Source organism: Coregonus clupeaformis, chromosome 9, assembly GCF_020615455.1.
Source record: "Coregonus clupeaformis isolate EN_2021a chromosome 9, ASM2061545v1, whole genome shotgun sequence".
NCBI lineage: Eukaryota > Metazoa > Chordata > Actinopteri > Salmoniformes > Salmonidae > Coregonus > Coregonus clupeaformis.
In genome coordinates this window covers 39,939,002-39,965,413 of record NC_059200.1, presented here as the reverse complement: position 1 = coordinate 39,965,413, position 26,412 = coordinate 39,939,002, and the positions used below count along the sequence as shown (strand labels likewise).

Genomic DNA, 26,412 nt, shown 5'->3' with positions numbered 1-26,412 from the left:
CTGCGTGCCAACCTCTGAGATCTCACTACCCTTTACACTGTCACAGCTTTACACACTATAAAGCACCTCCCCTGGGGATACACATGGCTCCAAGCGTTCTTTTCAAACACTAACTTCTGTGAGGAGGCGTGAGAGTGAAGTAATGTGTAACTGAAATTGACACAGCAGCACTATACATTTAAACATATTCTTAGTTCCCTCTAGTTCACATTGTAGAGCTAGATGACAATAATATACTCTCAGACAAATGTTGTCTTCCCTGCGGTAGGAAACCATAACAAACACATAAACCTGATCTTTTAAAAGTCCGGTGGTGAAATCTAACTTTACTCAGAGTATGAATAAGTCCCCACGCAGGCCATTACTACTATAGCTGATGACAGACAGCTAGTCCTAGATCAGATGTGAGTGATAGGAGGAGACCCATTAGTGTTTCCTAAGTGTTCCTGCCCATGCTAGTGGTTACCAGTCTGTGGTTGGGCTGGGCCCTGCTCTACCATGGCCTTCTAATTGAAAGCAGTTTTAACAGGCACCACCATGATGTCATCCAATGTGGTTACACACTGCCTTTCCAAGTAAGTAGCACATGGTCGGCCATCTAAAACCATCACAGCTATTTTCAAAGACAAAATAGTAGTAGAGAAGTCATTTTAGCAGTAGAGAAGTCCTTTTTCATTGACTTTAATGTGTTTCCTTCAACTGGACCATAGGTCCTCAGTCTAGCTCCTTAACCTCACCACAACAGGGCTGGCGTAAAAGGCCCAGTGCAGACTGATGCTGATTCCTCTCCAGGGCTTGATGTGTGTGTGTGTTAGCTCTGTTGACCACACAGTGTCTGGCCTGAACACTCTGATAACTTTTCCCTCTGTCCTCTGTCTTATTGGGTCAATCAGTCAGTGGCTAATGAGTGTGGTGCGGTCAGAGTAGCAGGAGCATATCTCATGACCACAGGCAGAGTGGAGCTGAATGTGAAGCTCTCCAGACTACAGTTTTATAGCAGGCTTAAAGAACCACTCGCACGTGGACAGTATTCTGCCCAGAACTCCTCCAAAGCCCACTCTGAACGTATTAGGCTGCCAGTTAATATGGCCCAAACTGTCACCAGTAGTAGTTACTGGCCCCTTATGTGTACACGTGTGTGTGTGTACCTCTTGAGATGCTCCAGCAGGCTGAGAAAGGTAATGAGGTTAGGGTCAGGCAGAGAGCGCAGCAGATGCATCATGCAGTTCTCCTTGGCTGCAGGGTCCGACAGAGCTGCAGAGAAGAGGAGGATACAGGAGGAGGATACAGGAGGAGAGGGGAAAGAGAATCAAATAAGTTAAGAATTACCCCTCTAAGGGGCAAAAATTAACAATCCTTTCAATGTTGTCTTGTCAATGTATCATTTTCTGTTAATAAAAAAAGAAATAACCCCTCTATCTGTTACCACTGAGATGCATAATAATTGTATTGATATGGTATTGCATTGAGATGTATTAATTTATATGGTCTGTTAGAGGTTAGAGGTCGTACCTATGCCCTCCATGAAGGCTGGGTACAGGCGGTCAGTGAGCAGGGGCTCTGGCAGCTCACGGAAGTACAGCTTCAGCGTCCCCGCGATGGCATTGATGTCCATGTCACTCAACATCACCAGGATGTCTTTGCTATCTTTGGAGGGGAGAGAAAGAGGGATAGAGAGAGAGAGGGGGGGGAGAAAACATAGATAAGGGAAGTGTATCATCCCAACAAACTGATCATTCTGGCTCCAGAGATGACATAACAGGCAACAAACCCAAACAACCAGAGATCTCAGCTCAGTGAGACATGAACACAGCAGAGAGACACTCATGCATTTGGTTTGGTCTAGGGGCTGTGACTGAGGATATGTCCCAAACGGCACCCTATTCCCTACATAGTGCACTACTTTTGACCAGAGCCCTATGGTGCCTGGTCAAAAGTAGTGCACTATATCGGAAATAGGGTGCCATATGGGACACATTCTGGTTCTGGGACTCCCAGGGAGGACAACACACAGCTGACAGCTGCAGCTCCTCAGACCTGTGTTCTTCCTGTCCTTTCCCACAACCATCTCTGTTTATAGCCAGGCTGAATGCCCTCTGCCATGACTGATCCCGGCACGGCCCACAGTACAACAGGGAGGATGGGAAGAGTGGAATGACAGGACAGCTCACAGGGGTCTGGAGTTATTCCTGATAACGTGACCTGACCAGGAAAAACTCATGGCCCTGGTTATAGTCTATATATAGGGCCCAGAGTTACAGTGATGGAAAAAAGTATTTGATCCCCTGCTGATTTTGTACGTTTGCCCACTGACAAAGAAATGATCATTTTATAATTTTAATGGTAGGTTTATTTGAACATTGGAGACAGAATAACAAAAAAATCCAGAAAAACGCATGTCAAAAATGTTATAAATTGATTTGCATTTTAATGAGGGAAATAAGTATTTAGACCTACACAAGGCTGGAATGGGCTACAAGACCATCGCCAAGCAGCTTGGTGAGAAGGTGACAACAGTTGGTGCGATTATTCGCAAATGGAAGAAACACAAAAGAACTGTCAATCTACCTCGGCCTGGGGCTCCATGCAAGATCTCACCTCGTGGAGTTGCAATGATCATGAGAACGGTGAGGAATCAGCCCAGAACTACACGGGAGGATCTTGTCAATGATCTCAAGGCAGCTGGGACCATAGTCACCAAGAAAACAATTGGTAACACACTACGCCGTGAAGGACTGAAATCCTGCAGCGCTCGCAAGGTCCCCCTGCTCAAGAAAGCACATATACATGCCCGTCTGAAGTTTGCCAATGAACATCTGAATGATTCAGAGGAGAACTGGGTGAAAGTGTTGTGGTCAGATGAGACCAAAATGGAACTCTTTGGCATCAACTCAACTCGCCGTGTTTGGAGGAGGAGGAATGCTGCCTATGACCCCAAGAACACCATCCCCACCGTCAAACATGGAGGTGGAAACATTATACTTTGGGGGTGTTTTTCTGCTAAGGGGACAGGACAACTTCACCACATCAAAGGGACGATGGACGGGGCCATGTACCGTCAAATCTTGGGTGAGAACCTCCTTCCTTCAGCCAGGGCATTGAAAATGGGTTGTGGATGGGTATTCCAGCATGACAATGACCCAAAACAATGACTTAATGACTTGGAGAAGATCTGCAAATAGGAGTGGGACAAAATCCCTCCTGAAATGTGTGCAAACCTGGTGGCCAACTACAAGAAACGTCTGACCTCTGTGATTGCCAACAAGGGTTTTGCCACCAAATACTAAGTCATGTTTTGCAGAGGGGTCAAATACTTATTTCCCTCATTAAAATGCAAATAAATTTATAACATTTTTGACATGCGTTTTTCTGGATTTTTTTGTTGTTATTCTGTCTCTCACTGCTCAAATAAATATACCATTAAAATTATAGACTGATCATTTCTTTGTCAGTGGGCAAACGTACAAAATCAGCAGGGGATCAAATACTTTTTTCCCCTCACTGTATGCCTGGTCAGATCCCATGGCCAGGAAATATAGTCCCATGTAGCTCAGTTGGTAGAGCATGGCGCTTGCAACGCCAGGGTTGTGGATTCGATTCCCACGGGGGACCAGTATGAAAATGTATGCACTCACTAACTGTAAGTCGCTCTGGATAAGAGCATCTGCTAAATGACTAAAATGTAAAAATCCTCTCTCTGTTGATGAAGACTGAGGTGTGCTTTGAAGTGTTCGTAGTATGAGTGTTTCTTACTGGTGTCGAACGCTGCTTTGAGGGCCTGGATGTCGGTGGCCACCCCTGAGATCCTGTAGATTCCCACCTCGTCGATTCCCCTCTTCTCCACCTCCTCAATGCACTGGCGGACTATGTAAGGCACCTTGGAGCGCTCGCGCCTGTTGGGGGGGACAACCAATATTCATCAGGACTGATATTGCAGTATTATTACTGCAATTAGATTACTGTCAACAACAATTTATTGCGATGCTAATGCTAGAAGTGTAAAAATGTATCATGTTGTTGCAGTTATGTTTGAATAAAAAAAATCAACATGACTTACTTTGTCACCACACTAATTTTGACCCCGAACACCCCACTCTGTTTTTTGGAGGGCGTTCTCTTCAGACTCAAGTCCCGACTCGTAAACTTCATGGAGAACTCCACTTTGATCTGCGGGAGACGATACATACAAAGTGTCAAACAAGCTGCATATTTATTGGTTAATTTGACAGGGACCATCAACAGCAAACATTGCACCAGCTTTTAGCAACATAGCTAATCTGCAGTCCCTACTTTAAACTGTTTAAAATACACAGCTTCCAAGTGCTTTCTTTTGATCATTTCACAACATCCAGGAGTGTAAGTGGATCCAGCGTTGTTAGATGTTTAAACTTTACGGCTGTTTAAAAACACTGTGTTCCGGAGCAATCAGAGAGTTGGCCAAACTCGTAAAGATAATGTTGCATGGCCCTGGCCAACTATAACAACAAGCTTCGTTATAATATCCACACACTAATCCCTAACAGTCATCTTCTATTAACAGGGTTGAGATCTGTAAATGACTGACAGTACCAGATTCAACATTGAAAAAGCGTCTTAGTCCAAGAATAGGCTTAATCTCGGTCCGGGAAACTGGCCCCAAATGTTCCTAAAAAGTCCCTTACCCCGTTCATCTCTATGACGTCCATGTGCCAGTTCTTGGACTGCACTGTCTGAGGGTCCAGCTGAAATACACAGAGAAAGAGAGTACAGTTATAGTCTCTACACAAGCCACATCAATGCATGGCCTCGTAGGAGACAGAGAAGGTACGACAAGAGCAATGAGTGTTCAAATACACGTATCATGGACACAATCACATGGACCCTCACAGAACACACTCTGTATATCATATAGAAGACTGCACTCTAGTAGAGACACTAAAGCCTCATTTCTGGTGCCTGTGTTCTAATACTGCTAACGTCCTCTGTCACTACAACCCAGTACCTAGCCAGCTCTCTCTGAGTACTCATGGTTCATTGCACTGGAGGAAAAAGTATGTTTATTAGGAAACAAACACTGTTACGCTCCCATAGTCACCAAAACATAAATGTTACGTTCTCGCCTATGTTTGGTGTTCTACTTGTCACTACACCCCAGTACCTCGCTAGCTCTCTGTGACCTGGACCTCTGCCTACCTAGGGTTCACTGCACTGGAGGAAATAGTATGTTTATTAGGACACAAACACTGTTACGTTCTCTCCCTCTCTAACACCTACCCCAGATGTCTCCCTCCCGTCATGCTTTGGTGAGGCTCTGAGGAGCTCCTTTAAGTCCAGCCAAGAGAACAACGAGGCCCCGCTACAGTTTGTTTTCCGACCCGAGACGAGACTCTCCCCTCAGCATGGGCCAGAAGAGGAGGGCTATTTTCTGACTTCTGCTGTATGTGGAGGAAAAATACCCAGTTTTCCATTTGCCTCCTTGATGGAAATTCACAGACAGGCCTGTCTATATTTAAATGACAAAACATCCCTGGGAACTTATTTTTTTCCGTCATTTAATTTTCAGGATGCTGACATCTGATCAAGTTAAATGGGCTTTACCCCCTGTGTGGATGGAGCAGTGGTGCATGCTGGGTAATGTGCCCCCTCCAGTGTGCGTGCGTATGTGTGTGTTTAGACTGAGAGGAGCCTCTGTAGTCTAGCCAGCCTGAGGGCTGTGTGTGGGTCTGTCCCTACCTAACGACATGGATTATCTCTGCATTAAAACCAATGACTGTATATATGAATGGACAATGCCATCGATCACGTGGCACTATTCATTCCTATGTGAAGACTCAATAGCGCATTGAAGCCAAATAAAGTCTGTTAAGATGGCGTCTCATAGAGACATAACATGAGCAGTATGAGCTACTCCAGGAAGTGATGTTGCAGGCTAGCTCAGTGCTGCCCCCTCTCGTTGAGTAACTCAAGTTAAAGGCTGACCGGGGTATTGCAGGTTGCCATTAGCAGCGCCACTATCCCTATAACTTCTTCTGTGTGCGATTTTAAAATAATCGGTTCAAGGACATACATCTGTGTATTAGAAGCTATTATTGGTACCATGATTGTCTTTGACATTTTTTATTTATTTACATGTTTTCTGCTAACAATGCCTGCAGTACTGCGGTCGGCATTGAACGTCAGTGGCTTCAATGAGAGGGGGCAGTCGTTCTCCCCTGATACAAACACACAACAGCCCCTCTTTCACACATCATGAAACAGTCCATTCACCCCAACAGTCCTCCATTGGACTAACTAACATATGTATCAAATTTACCTCCTTTCACTAATGTGAACATGAATCACACTGATTGAGATGAAAATACAGCAAACAAGAAAGCCCCCTTTCTCAAATTAAATCAGAACATCAGGCTAACACACAACAATGGAAGCTCTGCAGATGCCCTTTCTGTTCACTACCATTGTATTGCTATGCTAGTGCTCAGTTTCATATTGTTCCTGTTAGTTCTTGTAAGTTGAACTGTCATCTGGTTGTGGGCCAGGTTCTCTCTACCTCTGCTGAAATGCTTGAGGGTAGAGACAGGGCAGAGTGTCCATTGGGAAAGGGAGACAGGGACAGGGGTTGTGCTTTTCCCCATTTACATTTGGCTGTCTCTAGGGGTAAGCAGCAGCCATGGCTGATGTCTGGCTCACACTCTTCACCATGCTCAGTACACAGGCAGAGCTGGGCCTTTTTCTCATGGTGCCCTGGGAGAATCGAGCTCTGACATGATGTATGATGAGAAGTGTGTGTGTGTTAGATACACACACCAGAGCCACACTCACTAGCATAGCACTTCTACAGCGAGGAGCTAATGCCTTTTATAGGCTGATTCAGCAGTTCCCTGTGTATCACAATTACACTTATGTCATTACTACCTTCCTAGATTATGTGCTTGTTGGTCTTAAAAGCCCCATAATCGTTTATTGCTGAGCGAGCGCAAGGCCAGCACACTTACCTTATCGTAACTTTACAGTAGGGTAGAACTTTGTATTTAGGGAGTGTAATTAATTACCTAATAAAAAGCTTGTTTTGTTATCAGTTACTCAGACGTCTATTACCATTAGGGCCAATTTTCCAAGCAGGGTTTGGGCTTTAAATAAGGTTGCCCCTAATCATGGCTATGGGGTCCTGACTACACCAGTGCCAGGAGTCTTTCTGGGCAGGAGCCCAAAATAACAAACAGCCTGATGAGGACTCCTGTACCCATATAGCCCCCCAAAATACATCTCTCTCTCTCTCTCTCGTCAAATTGGGTTACATAAAAATACAAAGACCCTTTAATGCGTCAGCGCACCCACTGACCCCTCAACCACTCCACCGTTCACTTCTAATCCTCTGCTGCTTTATTAAAAACTCCAGGAAGAACTTCTGGCCCTATTTATTCATTTTCCTTGCCTGGGAAGTGAGCTGGTTCAAGGGGAGACAGACCACAAACTGCATAGCTAAGGTATTATTTATAGTGCAAACTGCAACTGATTCAGAATCAGTATGGTTCTACACTATATATTCTCAACCTATCACAGAGGATGGATGGATGGATGGAAGCAAGATACGTTGTATGAAAATGTTGCTTTGAAGTTTAGACATGGAAACAATGATCTCCACAGTGTGACTTGGGGTTGTGCCCTGCTGGCTGGTAAAACAAAGGGAGATGAGGGGGAAAAAAGTCCAGGAAACCCATCAGAGGGAAGAGTATATGAGGTGAAGCACGCACAAGAAGAAAGGGGGCGGGTCCTCAAAGTCTTCAAAATCCCAAGAGATGAATCACAGAGCCAAATCCTCTCTCTCCAGAGAATCCCTGAAACAGATTGGTAGCGTGTGTTTGTAGAAGAAAGAAAGACAGGAAGAAAGACAGGAAAACCAGGAGGGCTGGTGGAAGGATAAAGGATAAAGGAAACATCCAAACCAAACGATGGTTCCAATTAGGATCTCATCACTCCTCCAAAGCTCAAAGCCTCCTTTGCTCTGCCTAAAACACTGTGACTGACTGGGGAGAGGATCATAACACATGGTGGTGATACTGTATAAATACATATCCACACTGAATACACTGTACAATCATCTATCTTTCATGTGGCACAGAATGTTCTGCATGATAAAAATAGAAGAGGAAAAACTATTAATTCTATTAGTGCTTAGATGTCAAATACTTCGAGAGAGAAAAGCGAGAGAGAGCAAAGACAGAAAAAGCATGAGGGTGAGTATGTGCATGAATGAGTAGCGATGTGATGTGTTCCGTTTAGCCAGCATGATGCTCCGTTTGGTGGGAACGCAATGTTCTCTGAGCAGCCCCTAGGCTCTGAGGGCTGACTCTCCTGGTGTGTGTGTGTGTGTGTCTGTGTGCGCGCAATGCTACACTAAATGACCAAAAGCATGTGGACACCTGCTCGTCGAACATCTCATTCCAAAATCATGGGCATTAATATGGAGTTGGTCCCCCCTTTGCTTCTATAACAGCCGCCACTCTTCTGGGAAGGCTTTCCACAAGATGTTGGAACATTGCTGCGGGGACTTGCTTCCATTCAGCCACAAGAGCATTAGTGAGGTCGGGCACTGATGTTGGGCAATTAGGCCTTGCTCATAGTCGCGTTCCAATTCATCCCAAAGGTGTTCGATGGGGTTGAGGTCAGGGCTCTGTGCAGGCCAATGAAGTTCTTCTACACCGATCTCGGAAAACCATTTCTGTATGGACCTCGCTTGTGTAGGGGGCCATTTTCATGCTGAAACAGAAAAGGGCCTTCCCCAAACTGTTGCTACAAAGTTGGAAGCACAGAATCGTCTAGAATGTCATTGTATGCTGTAGAGTTAAGTTTTCCTTTCACTGGCACTAAGGGGCCTGGACTGAACCATGAAAAACAGCCCCAGACCATTATTCCTCCTCCACCAAACTTTACAGTTGACACTATGCATTCGGGCAGGTAGAGTTCACCTGGCATCCGCCTAACCCAGATTCGTCCGTCGGACTGACAGATGGTGAAGCGTGATTCATCACACCAGAGAACGTGTTTCCAATGCTCCAGGTTCCAATGGCGGTGGGCTTTACATCACTCCAGCCGACGCTTGGCATTGCGCATGGTGATCTTAAGCTTGTGTGTGCGGCTGCTCGGACATGGAAACCCATTTCATGAAGCTCCCAAAGAACAGTTCTTGCTGACGTTGCTTCCAGAGGCAGTTTGGAACTCTGCAGTGAGTGTTGCAACAGAGGATACGACTTTTACGCGCTTCAGTACTCGGCGGTCCCGTTCTGTGAGCTTGTGTGGTCTAACACTTCGCGTCTGAGCCATTGTTGCTCCTAGACGTTTCCACTTCACAATAACAGTTGACCGGGGCAATTTTACGAACTGACTTGTTGGAAAGGTGGCATCATATGACGGTGCCACGTTGAAAGTCACTGAGCTCTTCAGTAAGGCCATTCTACTGCCAATGCCAGCCCACGCACACACACACACAGTGTTACTATGGCAACCTAGAGGGGGAAATAATTGATGATGGAAAGTGAGTGGATGAGAAGAGAAGACAGGAGGAGAGCCAACTCAGGTTACTGTGATGTCACCTCTCCTATCTGTAGTGTGCTTCTTCATACAGTATAGAATAGGTCAGTGAATAGTGGCTGCCACGTGTTCTAACTTAAGGCACATCCACTGAGTATACATCAAAACAGGCAGGCAAACACATAAACTGTACATACACACACACACACACACATACTGTACAGTCGTGGTCAAAAGTTTTGAGAATGACACAAATACTAATTTTCACAAAGTCTGCTGCCTCAGTTTTGATGATGGCAATTTGCATATCAGATGAATTGCAATTAATTGCAAAGTCCCTCTTTGCCATGAAAATGAACTTAATCCCCAAAAAAACATTTCCAATGCATTCCAACCCTGCCACAAAAGGACCAGCTGCCATCATGTCAGTGATTCTCTCGTTAACACAGGTGAGAGTGTTGACGAAGACAAGGCTGGAGATCACTCTGTCATGCTGATTGAGTTAGAATAACAGACTGGAAGCTTTAAAAAGGAGGGTGGTGCTTGAAATCATTGTTCTTCCTCTGTTAACCATGGTTACCTGCAAGGAAACATGTGCCATCATCATTGCTTTGCACAAAAAGGGCTTCACAGGCAAATATATTACTGCTAGTAAGATTGTACCTAAATCAACCATTTATCGGATCATCAAGAACTTCAAGGAGAGAGGTTCAATTGTTGTGAAGAAGGCATCAGGGCACCCAAGAAAGTCCAGCAAGCGCCAGGACCGTCTCCCAAAGTTGATTCAGCTGCGGGTTCGGGGCACCACCAGTGCAGAGCTTGCTCAGGAATGGCAGCAGGCAGGTGTGAGTGCATCTGCACGCACAGTGAGGCAAATACTTTTGGAGGATGGCCTGGTGTCAAGAAGGGCAGCAAAGAAGCTACTTCTCTCCAGGAAAAACATCAGGGACAGACTGATATTCTGCAAAAGGTACAGGGATTGGACTGCTGAGGACTGGGGTAAAGTCATTTTCTCTTTCCGATTGTTTGGGGCATCCGGAAAACACCTTGTCCGGAGAAGACAAGGTGAGCGCTACCATCAGTCCTGTGTCATGCCAACAGTAAAGCATCCTGAGACCATACATGTGTGGGGTTGCTTCTCAGCCAAGGGAGTGGGCTCACTCACAATTTTGCCTAAGAACACAGCAATGAATAAAGAATGGTACCAACACATCCTCCGAGAGCAACTTCTCCCAACCATCCAAGAACAGTTTAGTGATGACCAATGCCTTTTCCAGCATGATGGAGCACCTTGCCATAAGGCAAAAGTGATAAGTGGCTCGGGGAACAAAACCAGGAAACTCCCCAGACCTTAATCCCATTGAGAACTTGTGGTCAATCCTCAAGAGGCGGGTGGACAAACAAAACCCCACAAATTCTGACAAACTCCAAGCATTGATTATGCAAGAATGGGCTGCCATCAGTCAGGATGTGGCCCAGAAATTAATTGACAGCATGCCAGGGCGGATTGCAGAGGTCTTGAAAAAGAAGGGTCAACACTGCAAATATTGACTCTTTGCATAAACTTAATGTAATTGTCAATAAAAGCCTTTAACACTTATGGAATGTTTGTAATTATACTTCAGTATACCATAGTAACATCTGACAAAAATATCTCATAACACTGAAGCAGCAAACTTTGTGAAGACCAATACTTGTGTCCAGGGACGGCCTGTTCAATAGGGCGATATGGGCGACGCACTGCCAAACGGGAAAAGGAAGGGATTTTTTTTCTAATCAATTATATCACGGCAACAGTAGTTATCAGTGTTCACGTCTGATCTGCCAGCCACTAAATGTCAAATCAGGCTAAAGTCGTGCTTCAAATGGCCCCGCCCGTTTTTGGGGCGATTTCAGTCAAGTTGAAAATCGCCCAGAAGTCTCTCATAGCCTGTCATGTAAAATCTATTTTTTTCAAATTTCAAAGCTTTCAATACATTCTCTATGGGTGTCTGTGGGCTTGCACTTACGCGCTTTCGTCATACGTGACGTAACCATGAACGTAACTAAGACAATAGCGGCTAGCAGCGTCTCTGTTGCGACCTGCAATGTGGCGTTATTTTATGTTTTTAATTTGTAGACTTAGTTTACAAACATTCTGCCAACCATGGATTTCCAGTGGTTGGTTTTGGACTGATCTTGTTGATCGTGTACATACCCGCTTCTGAACGGACTAAATAATGAAAACGCTGCTGGCAGCGGAATCCCAATACAGCTGGGAGACTTGGCTGGATGACAGAGTCCCGGACAGAGAAGTGGAGCCGGCCGGCTTCACCCTGGTCAGAGCGGACCGCGATCCTGGTAAGAGAGCGACTCTGTACCCCGACATTGAACTGCTTTCTGTGTCATTGCGACCTTACTATCTGCCCCGTGAGTTCCCCCAATTGTTTGTTACCGTTGTGTACTGTTGATAATCACAAGTTTACTGGAGAACTGAGACCAAGTAGAGACTTTGGACAGGGTGGATATGGTATAATAAAGGCAGTTTATTCAGAGGTAAAGATATCTGGAATCGCGTGCACGGACTCGTTCGTCAAACTCTTAGGGAGAAGAGAGCCCCGAAAACATTGTGTGCAGACATTTTATACAATAAATGATGTAGGTTGAATCTAGTAGTTCTGATCTTCTGATTGGTCCTGATGAGTTGGGCGAGGTCCCCTCCACTGTTGCATTGGCTCTGAGTCGGGTTCTCTGTCTTCAAATGTTCAGCCTAAAGAGAGGGGATTTTTGTGTGTGTGTGTGTGTGTGTGTTTAACAGTGATGATGTGTGTGTGTGTGTGTGTTATCAGTGATGATGTGTGTGTGTGTGTGTGTGTGTGTGTGTCCTCAGAGCAAGAACTCGTGAGTTGGAAGAACTGAGAGACCTATGGCGTGGGTGTTGTCCTTGGCCACCTGCTGACAAGGCTGACAAGATAGGACTCTTTTGTCCATTGTTATAGGATAGGAACAGCATTGATTGAAAACAAACGCCCAACACAAAATGGGTCATGCACAAGATTTTAGTCAGACCAAGCTATAACATTATATATTTACTACGACAGTACATTCAACCAAAAGCTAATATAACAAAGGCATCAGAGATTATTTATAATCTGTCACAGAAACTGGAATCCATCTCCCCAGATCAGTCAATAAATGCTTCTGGTATTGACTTATATGCTGCCCCTGTCTTCATGTTGTTGCTGGACATATCTTTTTTAAAATGTGTGTAGGTCACCTAAATCATCAGAAAAATTGCCCCTCCTGAGAATTTTTTCAGGAGCCGCCACTGCTTGTGTCATTCTCAAAACTTTTGACCAATACTATACTGTGCGTATGATGAGATGCCCTTCTACACATCCGACTGCTGTTGCCTATGGGGGACAGAGCACAGCCCATGCAGGATTTAAGTAGTTGGACAAACAGATGCTGAGGTCCCTCTGGAGATGTTTATATTCTAGATACATCTCTCACTGACTGAACTCTCCACAACCCTCCACAGAATACTGTATCTACAACACAGGGCAGTCTCAATCCCCATCACCATCAACCGGTTACCTGCTAACATAGGACATCAAATGACAGATCTAGGTTGGGGAATTTGGTGAAAGAAACTGGTTTATGAATGATGCATGTGAAACTGTCATGGCTCTTCTGGGGAAGAAAAACAACTGTAGGTCAGAAAGTACTCATACCCCTTGACTTATAACACATTTTGTTGTGTTACAGCCTGAATTCAAAATTGATTAAATATAACAATTTTCTCATGCATCTACACAAAATACCCCATAATGACAGAGTGAAAACATGTTCTTAGAAATGTTCGCAAATGTTTTGAAAATGAAATACAAAAATCTAATTTACATAAGTATTCACAACCCTTTGCTATGACACTCCAAATTGAGCTCAGGTGCATCCAATTTACTTTGATCATCATTGAGATGTCGCTACAACTTGATTGGGGTCCACCTGTGGCCAATTTAATTGTTTGGGCATGATTTTGAAATAAACACACCTGTCTATATAAGGTCCCACAGTTGACAGTGCATGCCAGAGCAGAAACTATACAATGAAGTCCAAGGAACTGTACAGAGATCTCTGAGATGTGATGAGGCATATATGGGGAAGGGTATAAAACCATTTCTAGAGTGTTGAAAGTTTCCAAGAGCAGTGTTCTCCATCATTGGGAAATTGAAAAAATATCGAACTACCCAAACTCTGCCTAACTAACCAAACTGAGCAACCGGGCAAGAAGAACCTTAGTCAGGGAGGTGACCAAGAACCCAATGACCACTCTGACACAACTACAGAGTTCCTTGGCTGAGATGGGAGAACCTGCCAGAAGGACAACAGTCTTCACCAATCTGGGTTTTATGGGAGAGTGACCAGACGGAGGCCACTCCTGAGAAAAAGGCACATGACAGCACACCTGAAGTTTGCAAAAAGGCACATGAAAGACTACGACCATAAGGCAAAAGATTTTGTGGTCTGAATGTAAAGCGCTATGTCTGGAGAAAACCAGGCACAGCTCATCACCCATCTAACACCATCCCTACCATGAAGCATGGTGGTGGCATCATCATGCTATGGGGATGCTTTTCAGCGGCAGGGACTGGGAGACTGGTAAGGATAGAGGGAACAATGAATGGCGCCAAATACAGGCAAATCCTTGATGAGATACTGCTTCAGAGTGCAAACGACAGACTTGGGCGAATATTTATGTTCCATCAGGACAATAACTCTAAGCATACAGCCAAAGTAACGCTGGAATGGCTTCAGAACAAGAATGTGAAAGTCCTTGAGTGGCCCAGGCAAATCGCAGACAAGAATCCCATTGAAAAACTTGAAGATTGCTGTTCACCACTGCTCCCCACCTAACTTAACAGATCTTGAGAAAATCTGCAAGGAAGAATGAGAAAATCCCCAAATCCAGATGTGCAAAGCTGATACGGACATACCCAAGACGACTCAAAGCTGTAATCGCGGCCAAAGGTGCTTCTACAAAGTATTCACTCAGGGGTGTGAATACTAGTGTAAATTAGATATTTCTGTATTTCATTTTCAATAAATGAGAATATATATATTTTTAAACATGTTTTCACTGTCATTATAGGTTATTGTGTGTAGATGGGTGAGAGAAAAAAACATTTAATCCATTTTGAATTCAGGCTTCAACACAACAAAATGTGGCATAAGTCAAATGGATATGAATACTTTCTGAAGGCACTGTACATACATACATAAATACATATATACAAACACACAAACATACATACATACATAAAAACACACAATCATACATAGATACAGGATGTATGTGGAACTTTAAAGCACTGGTAGGTTTCACAACATGACAATCTTGTAAATTGACATTGACATCAGGGAAGAAACGTGTCAGTGTGCACTCTGATTATACAGACATTCTCCATAATCTTTAATTAATCCATTGTTGAATTAATTGGGAATGTTAATGTATTTTGGCAGTGATATTTAAAGCAGAACTTAATTATGATAAAGTATGGATTTATCATACCCTGAATTAATTAATTCCTCTTAATATTTTATTTTGTACTTTGCTACATTCCTTGTACCTCTCACTTTCTGTTCACTGGGAGACTAATTTAAATATTAATTCAGTGACTGACTGTTCTGTTTTAAATTAGCAATAAACAGCAATGTTCTCATCCAGTTTAATTAGAAACTAACTAGCTCAACTGCATGGGCCGTGGGTTTCATTTTATTAAAAACACCAACCTAGGGATTGTTTTTGTTTATTAAGTCCTGTAAAAACAAGACCACCTTTGGCAGTGATTACAGCCTCAAGTCTTCTTGGTATGACTCTACAAGCTTGACACACATGTATTTGGGGAGTTTCTCCCATTTTTCTCTGCAGATTCTCTCAAGCTCTGTCAGGTTGGATGGGGAGCATTGCTACACAGCTATTTTCAGGTCTCTCCAGAGATGTTAGATAGCGTTCAAGTCCGGGCTCTGGCTGGGCCACTCATGGACATTCAGAGATTTGTCCCAAAGCCACTCCTGCGTTGTCTTGGCTGTGTACTTAGGGTCATTGTCCGGTTGGAAGGTGAACCTTCGCCCCCAGTCTGAGGTCCTGAGCATTCTGGAGCAGGTTTTCATTAAGGATCTCTCTGGACTTGGCTCCGTTCATCTTTCCCTTGATCCTGACTAGTCTCCCAGTCCCTGCCGCTGAAAAACATCCCCACAGCATGATGCTGCCACCACCATGCTTCACCGTAGGGATGGTGCCAGGTTTCCTCCAGACGTGGCACTTGGCATTCAGGCCAAAGAGTTCAATCTTGGTTTCATCAGACCAGAGAATCTTGTTTCTCATGGTCTGAGAGTCTTTAGGTGCCTTTTGGCAAACTCCAAGCGGGCTGTCATGTGCCTTTTACTGAGGAGTGGCTTCCGTCTGGCCACTCTACCATAAAGGCCTGATTGGTGGAGTGCTGCAGAGATGGTTGTCCTTCTGGAAGGTTCTCCCTTCTCCACAGAGGAACTCTGGAGCTCTGTCAGAGTGACCATCGGGTTGACCAAGGGCCTTCTCCCACGATTGCTCAGTTTGGCCGGCCGGCCAGCTCAAGGAAGAGTCTTGGAGGTTCTAAACTTCTTCCATTTAAGAATGATGGAGGCCATTGTGTTCTTGGGGAGCTTCAATGCTGCAGAAATGTTTTGGTACCCTTCCCCAGATCTGTGCCTCGACACAATCCTGTCTCGGAGCTCTACGGACAATTCCTTCGACCTCATGGCTTGGTTTTTACTATGACATGCACTGTCAACTGTGGGACCTTATATAGACAGGAGTGTGCCTTTCCAAATCATTTCCAATGAATTTAATTTACCACAGGTGGACTCCAATCAAGTTGTAGAAACATCTCAAGGATGATCAATGGAAACAGGATGCACCTGAGCTAAATTTCGAGTCTAATAGCAAAGGGTCTGAATACTTACGTAAATAAGTTCGCTTTGTCATTATGGGGTATTGTGTGTAGATTAATGAGGGAAAATGTTTATTTAATCCATTTTAGAATAAGGCTGTAACGTAACAAAATGTGGAAAAAGTAAAGGGGTCTGAATACTTTCCGAATGCACTGTAAATCCCTGTACTTAGTAATAATATGATGCTTCGGTAAAGAGCTGCTGATGTCATGATGGACATGTGAGGAGGCCGCTTGACTCAGTCGCCATGAGCTTCCTTACAAGACTTCCTGGTTTGAGCCAACCAGCATGCGTTCTCAGCAGGCGGAGAGTTGTGATTGGCCATAGACCAGCCCAAGCATCCTATCACAGCCTTCTAAGGGAAGCGTGTCTCAGTCATACAGTATAAGATCCAGCTTCATAAACATCATGAAGGCATCTGCTTTAAGACAAGTCTTACACAACAGCATGTTCCTGCCTGCAGCAAGCGTGACTAACAACACTGATGATTTACATGTACATTTAGTACAGGAGATAGTGTGACCTGTCCTTTAGGTCACCAACACGGACACTCTAATGTTCTCACAGTTCTGTTCTATACACTACAGAGAGTGGTCCCATGCAGGGCAGCCTCACAGTAGCCTGCAGAGTTGAGGACAGAGAGAGGAGGCCGTTCTTATGTAAAACCCCTGAGAGTAAAATGATAGGCGGTTACAACAACGTCTCTCTGTTTTACATTTACATTTTAGTCATTTAGCAGACGCTCTTATCCAGAGCGACTTACAGTTAGTGTTTTATCTTCTGTTAACTCATAGATGGGCAAATTGAGGTACAAAACCATGATGCATTAATATATATATATATATAATTCTGAGGACTAAGATGTTAAAATGTGCGCCAGAATGTTGTACATTTTCACCCCAAATTCTCATTACCGAAATGTGTCCGGATTACATTTAGGTCATTTTATACATTTTTACATAATAATAGTTATGAAAAAGATATGTACAGATCCGTATCTCAGTGATTCAAGAGGACATTTCGTGAAAAATGACACTTGAGATTATTTTATTTGTATACAGTTTCGTGAGAATGACCCAGAAGTTATTTTTCAAATGCATTTTCAATACCTTGATGACCTTCTTTTTGGTCTTGGATGGAAAGTGTTTTTTATTAGTCCTCATTGTGGGAATTATCAGAGTATTTAGAGTGATGATATGGGTATCCAAAGAAGTGTTTGTATAGGTCATTTGTAAATCAGGTACATACCGGTAAACAGCATTTAGAAACACCATTTATACTGTTTGAGAGGATATTTTGTTTCACTTTCATTCCTCTAGTCTAGTCGAATGCTAATAGTCTTTGTGTAGGTAGACACTCGTTAGCCAAAACGACCCACCACTCGTATGAATCCAGAGGGGGTTAACACTCCTAGACTATTTGGATATGTGAGTGAGTGAGTGAGTGACTGAGTGTGTGAGTGCGTGAGAGAGAGAGAGAGACCCCACTCTTCTACCAGGGGCAGCAGGTTTGACCCAGCCCAGCAGGGAGAGGGTCATCTTGGGTAGCAGCCTGAGGATGCTCCCCTGCCCCCCTCCTGGAGCGCATTAGCCAGCCCGAGGGTGTCTGGTGGGGGATCGTGGGAGACAGTGAAGGGCTGGACCCCCTGTAGTGACAGTCAGATTTATATGCCCTATAAAACGCTCCATTAGGGTACTGGCAGGCATTTTAAGGCCCTTTAAAGAGGCACGGGGGTATGAAACAGTAATATGTCATCTACACTAATCAGCATACTCAAATGGAATGCCATCATTTTCTGTGTGGAGAAATATGATTAGGGATTGAGAGAGGGATGGGCGTAATAGTTATACTTCATTCTCTGTCATACCCCAAACCAGCAGGAAACTGCTTTTGTTCCCGTTTTCCCTGCTTTTGCTCGTCATGATTCCTAAGGATACTGTAACCAAGGGGTAAAACACAATAACTCGCCAAAATGGAAATCAGTATGGAAGAGGACATAGCCTCAGAACACAATTAACAGAAAACATCATGATCCCGGTATTAAAAACGGGCATAATATCGGATTCAGCCTCAAATAAACCTTTTCTCTGCCAGCCTAAGCTCTACTGGAGTCCCTCGCTCTTCTTCCTCTGCATAGTCTTAATTAGAGCTGTAAAATAAATGATCCTGCTCAGTCTGTACTCAGTACTCACCTCCCTCTTCTTCCTCCCAGTTTAAAACTCACTAACACACGTTACTCAACAAACACACACCCCTCGTCTTCCTCCATCTAAATCTCACTAATACATGCTAGCAGCTACAGTCTCCTCAATACACTGTCACGCCCTGCAGTCTCCTCAACACACTGTCACGCCCTGCAGTCTCCTCAACACACTGTCACGCCCTGCAGTCTCCTCAACACACTGTCACGCCCTGCAGTCTCCTCAACACACTGTCACGCCCTGCAGTCTCCTCAACACACTGTCACGCCCTGCAGTCTCCTCAACACACTGTCACGCCCTGCAGTCTCCTCAACACACTGTCACGCCCTGCAGTCTCCTCAACACACTGTCACGCCCTGCAGTCTCCTCAACACACTGTCACGCCCTGCAGTCTCCTCAACACACTGTCACGCCCTGCAGTCTCCTCAACACACTGTCACGCCCTGCAGTCTCCTCAACACACTGTCACGCCCTGCAGTCTCCTCAACACTGTCACGCCCAGCAGTCTCCTCAACCCACTGTCACGCCCAGCAGTCTCCTCAACACCCTGTCACGCCCTGCAGTCTACTCAACACATTGTCACGCCCTGCAGTCTCCTCAACACACTGTCACGCCCTGCAGTCTACTCAACACTGTCACGCCCAGCAGTCTCCTCAACACACTGTCACGCCCTGCAGTCTCCTCAACACACTGTCACGCCCTGCAGTCTACTCAACACACTGTCACGCCCTGCAGTCTCCTCAACACACTGTCACGCCCTGCAGTCTCCTCAACACACTGTCACGCCCTGCAGTCTACTCAACACTGTCACGCCCTGCAGTCTACTCAACACACTGTCACGCCCTGCAGTCTCCTCAACACTCTCACACCCTGCAGTCTGTTCAACACACACACTGTTCAACACACACTCTCTCTTCCCTTCCTCTCCATCTTAGCACCCTTTAACAGAGTGGTAATAGTAGGGATTATATTGCCCCTCTGGTTCAAAGCCTGATTCTCTGTGCTGCTGTAGGGTAAATGTGGTGGGGAATAATTCACACTTTATGACCCCAGTCGGGTTAGGATCGGGCTGGAACTGAGAGATCATTCATAGACCTGACGTTTACTCAGACCCAATCATCAAAGACTCATTCAACATGAATGAATGAGACCTCATATCTTGCATCCACGAGTGTGAAAGCATGCTCCTATGGGAGGATGTCTGTGTTAGAGGAGAGAAAAAAGAAAGTGCATGATCAAGTGTGTGAAAATATATGCAAGCGTGAGAGTATGCATGTGTGTGTGAAGGTGTGTATTATACTGTGATTATGAGAGAGGTACAGATGTGTAAACACAGGTCAATGTAGCTCTGTGTGTGTAAACTGAGTATCAGTGTATTTAGAAAACTAACATTGTGAGTGTGCAGCACTTAGCTGAAGCAAAACAGCCCAAACAGACAGCCTACTCTCCTCCCTCCCTCCCCTCCTCTCGCTCAAATCCACATATCAGGCCTGCAGTGCAGGAGGACTCAGGAGGAGTGTGTGGACAGGTCTGGGATCAGCTGAGATCGATGGGGTAAAGTTGAAGGGATTTCTGCCTGTAATCCAGGCCTGATCCTGGTTTAGGCTGCAGTGTCAGGAGAAACTAGCAGAGAGGAGATAGACCTGTCACTGTCAGCTCCAGCCAGCAGAAGCAGGGAACGCCCTTTATTGACCCGTCTAAAGCAGACCTGTTCAAGTACTAAGAATGGTCAGGGTTTTCACTTCTGCGGCTATTCTATTGGTTCCAAATTTTGCCTGGTAAACTCAATCTATTTGAAATGATTTCAAACGATTACATGAAATGATTTCAAATAGTATTTGAACCCAGGTCTGGTCTAAAGTGCTGCTGCCTGCTGCAGACAGAGTTCACTCCAGCCCTGATCTTGGATCCTTTGTTCTAGTATAGCACCACAGTTCTGTCCTCCTTTATCATGCACATCAATTACTGCTGTTGCATAAAGTGCTGCCCGTGCAGATATATACAGACCTAGTTTCCTCGGTCTAACACTGTGTATTGCTGCATATATAACCACAGAAATACACCCAGAAACTCCCACCATATGAAGCAATGCAGAGTGGCTAATGGATACCAGCACGCTGATATCAAACAGGCATAGACCAACTGCCTCTGTAAAATACCTGTAGCACAGGGGATAAAAACAGTATCTCCTAAAAATAACCTTCTTCCTCCCACGCATGAGTCATGGCCTAGAACCTGAAGCTAAGGTATATCTACAACAGCAGCTGTGTGTGTGTGTGTGTGTGTGTGTGTGTGTGTGTGCATGCATGTGTAAGTGTATATTCCCCAGACAGAGGAGTCAGTCAAACTTGAAAGAGTAATAAGCTGGACCATGCTTCTCCTCAGCCTGTTGCTGGGGTGACAGTAATTGCCATGTCTAATTAGTGAGGAATGTGTCAGTGATGCATCTCTTGCGGGGTTATCAGGTGCCCTAATGAGTCTCACCCAGGGTTATCAGATGCCCTAATGGGTCTCACCCAGGGTTACCAGGTGCCCTAATGAGTCTCACCCAGGGTTACCAGGTGCCCTAATGAGTCTCACCCAGGGTTACCAGGTGCCCTAATGAGTCTCACCCAGGGTTACCAGGTGCCCTAATGAGTCTCACCCAGGGTTACCAGGTGCCCTAATGAGTCTCACCCAGGGTTACCAGGTGCCCTAATGGGTCTCACCCAGGGTTACCAGGTGCCCTAATGAGTCTCACCCAGGGTTACCAGGTGCCCTAATGAGTCTCACCCAGGGTTACCAGGTGCCCTAATGAGTCTCACCCAGGGTTACCAGGTGCCCTAATGAGTCTCACCTAGGGTTACCAGGTGCCCTAATGGGTCTCACCCAGGGTTACCAGGTGCCCTAATGAGTCTCACCCAGGGTTACCAGGTGCCCTAATGAGTCTCACCTAGGGTTACCAGGTGCCCTAATGAGTCTCACCCAGGGTTACCAGGTGCCCTAATGAGTCTCACCCCAGGTTACCAGATGCCCTAATGGGTCTCACCCCGTGTTACCAGATGCCCTAATGGGTCTCAACCCCGTGTTACCAGGTGCCCTAATGGGGCTCACCCTGGGTTACCAGGTGCCCTAATGGGGCTCACCCTGGGTTACCAGGTGCCCTAATGGGTCTCACCCCGTGTTACCAGGTGCCCTAATGGGTCTCACCCCGTGTTACCAGGTGCCCTAATGAGTCTCACCCCAGGTTACCAGATGCCCTAATGGGTCTCACCCCGTGTTACCAGATGCCCTAATGGGTCTCAACCCCGTGTTACCAGGTGCCCTAATGGGGCTCACCCTGGGTTACCAGATGCCCTAATGGGGCTCACCCCGTGTTACCAGGTGCCCTAATGGGGCTCACCCTGGGTTACCAGGTGCCCTAATGGGGCTCACCCTGGGTTACCAGGTGCCCTAATGGGTCTCACCCCGTGTTACCAGGTGCCCTAATGGGTCTCACCCCGTGTTACCAGGTGCCCTAATGGGGCTCACCCAGGGTTACCAGGTGCCCTGCTGAGAGGATTGTTAGTCATTTCCAACCTCTACCAACACAACACACTCTGGGTATAGGGTGCCCTTAGGCACAGATCTAGGATCAGTTTACTGTCACCAAAATCCTCACCTCAACCATTAGTGGGGAAATGCTAAACTGGGTTAGATCAGTGTCTAGGGGTATAATTTCTCAGAACAGAACAGCAGAGGGAGCAGTCTCAGACGCTCAGCTACACCAAAACACCTCTGATAACCTTAACAGATCGGCTATCACACAGAGAGAGGTAAATCATCATTCCCCTTCACTGGCTTTGCACTGAGGAGAGAGGGCAAAAAGAGCAGAGTGGTAGACGTGGAAGGAGGATGAGAAAGTGGTGGGAGGGGTGTAATGTGTGAAATCACTATGGCATCTCACACACACAGTACTCAGGGCAATAACACTGCAGCTCCGCACCAACAGTAAATTCTCCCTTGTACCTAAATGATTCATTTAATGCATTTCACTACCAGTCTGTCATCTAATAACATCAGGACAAAGCAGAGAGCTACAGTACCTGTTAGGTGTACATTTCACCACAGTGCATTGAAGTACACAGAGAGACCTTGTCAGTCCAGTAAGACCATAGAAAGAGATAGAAAGGGATGACAACAAACACACAGAGAAAGAGGGAGTAAAAAGCAAAAAAAAGATTAACACAATGACAGAAGGAAGACCGTGACTAAGATGATAAAAGGAGAAAGAGAGAAAATAACAAAAAGGAGGACAAGAAAGAAAGAAAGGAGGGGGGACCTTTTGTCGGAGGAGCTTGCTGCGTACGCGGCCCCATAGCTTGGCCCCGGTGTTGGTGTGCCTCTTGATGGCTGAGGGGGTTTGAGGCTGCTGAAGCTGCTGCTGGTTGTTCTGCTGGTGATCCACCACACAGCAGTGCTGCTCCAGCCGCTCACACACTGTGTTCAGGTTCACATCTGACACCAGGACCTCCGTCATCCTACCTGAGACTGTGTGCTGAGACTTCTGGCCCAAAAGGGGTTAATATGAACTAACTAACGGGGAGTAAAATCCCTAAGGTATCCACTTCCCGAGTGTTCAGATCCAGCACTGTCCAGAACAACCTCTCGTCTAAGGTTGGGATTTTCTTTTAAATGTTGAGAGATTAAAAAAGGTCTCCCTCAGTTGATGTTCATTTGGAAATGAAGCTAAAGAAAATAAAGGTAAAAATATACGTTTCAAATGTAAGATGAGGCAATAAGGAAGGCACAGGGTATGAGAGGTGGCTTCAGTCTGTGAGAACAGAGAATACTTATATGGTTTTCAGTCTTCTTCTAAAGCCGGAGAATTCCACACTGGTCCCTCTCTGGGATGTCAAGCTTATTCCACACTGTGCTTCTGCCAGCATCTCCACGGCTCACAATCTGATTTCCAGTAACGCAAACAGAGACACGGAGCGCAGTGCGAGGGAGAGGGGGAGCACGCGAGAGAGAGAGAGAGAGAGAGAGATAGGAGGAGGAGGGAGGGAGAGAGGGAGCGTGGGCAGAAGGAGGGGGAAGTGAATGAGCTGCTGCCGTCACCAACCCTGTTTCTCCAGATGTGAGAACACACCTCCAAAGAACGGAGAAAAAGAGAGATTAAGAAAGAAAGAACTACAGAGAGAGAGAGAAAGAGAAAGATGACAAACCCTGCTGTTTCCCTTTCCTCTTAGCCTTCATGCATGTCATCTTTTCCCACAACTGGTTACCAATCAAGGAAGTGAGTAAAAGAGGGAAAGTAAGGAATGTGAGGTCACACAAATCCAAAATAATAAATGTGACTGTGACAAGAGGGTGATTTAGACCCAATCTGAACTGGGACCACTTTCAGCAACAAAGAACAATAATGTTTTTTCTGCTGATTTGAAGGGTGAAAAAAAGGTGCTAAATAGTTTTATCATCTCACACTGACACACCCTCTCGTAATGTGACAAGCACATATTTTTCCTCCATGCCTTCTGTCCTTCTCTCTCTCACCCCCCCATCTCTCCCTCTTTCTCCTCCCCCATTTTTCTCTTCCCCTCTCTCCCTCCTCCTCCTTCTACTTCTCTCATCCTGTGTGCATGTTGCCATGCGTTTTCTCCAGATGACTTCTCCTCCACGCTTCCACACTCCACTGAGTCCTCCGCCCATTATGTAAGTTTGTGTGTGTGTGCCTGCACATCTTTGTGTGTGTGTGTATGCGTATATATCAGTGCATGCGTGTGTTAAGAGTGGCAGATTACTCCCACTCCTCCAGCCCCTCTACCCTGCCCCCCAGCCCGGGGGTCCATAGGGACAGAAGCAGGGCTAATTGACCCCCAGTGTTTCCACTACGCTAGTTAACCCCTTACCCCCACCACCCTCAGCCGTCCAGACACACATCAGGGAATCATTAATATGGGTCTTTCTATAAACTAGGGTACCAGTGAGGATTTCCTACAATGGACAACTTGTTACAGCTGTTGATAAGTCATTGATAATAATCTACCAATTGTTTTCGTAATTACATTATGATGGGGGGGGAATCATAGCTATATTCAATAAAGTCCACGAGTTGATTTAAAACCTATGTTTAACCCTTTATCACAGTTGTTGTCTTGACAGATTTGTCCAAAATCTTGTGAAACAAAACATTACTTTTCTGTCCTTGCATTTTTGGCAGTGTAAGTTGTTGTTATATCCTATATTAAGCATGAATCAGTTAAATTAGACATTGAACTTGAACCCTGTGAGAATCCTGGATCTAGATGTCCGGCAATTTTTTGTATAGAAATGCAGTGTAGCTACGTAACATTTTGTGTTACATGGTGAAAACAGTTTTCATGTGAAAAATCGAATGCTTCTAACCGAAAGAGTCACCTTACCTTGATACTTAAAACCTAAATCGATACTGTCATTAATGTGGTTCTTCAATAATTATGCATAATACATGTTGGATGCGCATTTGGTGTTGAACTGTTTAATTACACTGTGATATTTCACACATCATCATCTGATCCAGGGAGGAATTTTCCAAATGAGAGCCAAGTGAGGAACAGCTGTTGTGATAGTCAGTGCATGCAAAGCAACAACAGCCCAAGTGCTGGAAAAAAGGTGTTTGCGAGGAATGTCCAGAATATTTTGCTGTCTCATTCGTTATGCTGGTGAAGACAGTTGTGCCTGGATCCACGTTGGATCTAATATCCCTAGCGAATTGAGGTTGGTAATCTGTTGTCTGCCTGATTTACAGCAGGGTCTCATTAGATTTAACAGCGAAGGCATCAAGGTAATTAGTTTATGTTTTAATATGTTTTTGTGCCTCGGATTGGTCTCCTGTGCGCAATTGTGTAGGATAGACTATTGCGCAACACCCAACGCTCTTCCTATTAATTATTCTGATATAATGACAACGAATTACATAGCCTAGTGGGCTTTATTCACAATATGATCAGGTAATAAAATACATTTTGTTTTCCATGTTACACCTGCCATTTTAAACAATCAGTGGTGGAAAAAGTACTCAATTGTCACGGGCCCCGTGTAGCTCAGTTGGTAGAGCATGGCGCTTGCAACGCCAGGGTTGTGGGTTCAATTCCCACGGGGAGCCAGTATGACAAAAATAAATAAAATATATAATAATGTATGCACTCACTAACTGTAAGTCGCTCTGGATAAGAGCGTCTGCTAAATGACTAAAATGTAAATGTCCAGATACCTTAATAGAAAATGACTCAAGTAAAAGTGAGTCACCCTTAAAAATACTACTTGAGTAAAAGTATAAAAGTATTTGGTTTTAAATATACTTTAGTATCAAAAGTAAATGGAATTGCTCAAATGTACTTAAGTATCAAAAGTAAAAGTAAAAGTATAAATCTTTTCAAATTCCTTATATTAAGCAAACCAGTTGGCACAATGTTTTTGTATTTTTGTATTGACTGATAGCCAGGGGCACATTCCAACACTCAGACATAATTTACAAACAAAGCATTTGTGTTTAGTGAGTCCGCCAGATCAGAGGCAGTAGGGATGACTAGGGATGTTCTCTTGATAAGTGTGTGAATTGGACCATTTTCCTGTCAAAATGTAACGAGTGCTTTTGGGTGTCAGGGAAAATGTATGGAGTAAAAAGTACATAATTTCCTTTAGGAATGTAGTGAAGTAAAAGTAAAAGTAGCCAAAAATATAAATCGTAAAGAAAAGTACAGATACCCAAAAAATCTACTTAAGTAGT

General features: G+C 44.9%; 1 protein-coding gene across 7 annotated transcripts in view; it reads right to left on the bottom strand.

The window, feature by feature from the left end:
• LOC121573554 (active breakpoint cluster region-related protein-like) overlaps positions 1-26,412 on the bottom strand; it is a 233,031-nt gene that overhangs the window by 1,344 nt on the left and 205,275 nt on the right. For 6 of the 7 annotated variants that reach the window (XM_045222618.1, XM_041885631.2, XM_045222619.1 and 3 more), the window contains 5 exons: positions 4,662-4,721; positions 4,058-4,167; positions 3,754-3,893; positions 1,513-1,647; positions 1,149-1,254 (listed from right to left, as the gene is read on the bottom strand). In XM_045222618.1, the coding sequence (XP_045078553.1) occupies positions 1,149-1,254; positions 1,513-1,647; positions 3,754-3,893; positions 4,058-4,167; positions 4,662-4,721 (551 nt within the window). Of the gene's footprint in view, positions 1-1,148; positions 1,255-1,512; positions 1,648-3,753; positions 3,894-4,057; positions 4,168-4,661; positions 4,722-22,983; positions 23,671-26,412 lie in introns of those variants that run through there. The other variant, XM_045222623.1, reaches the window with a different exon arrangement.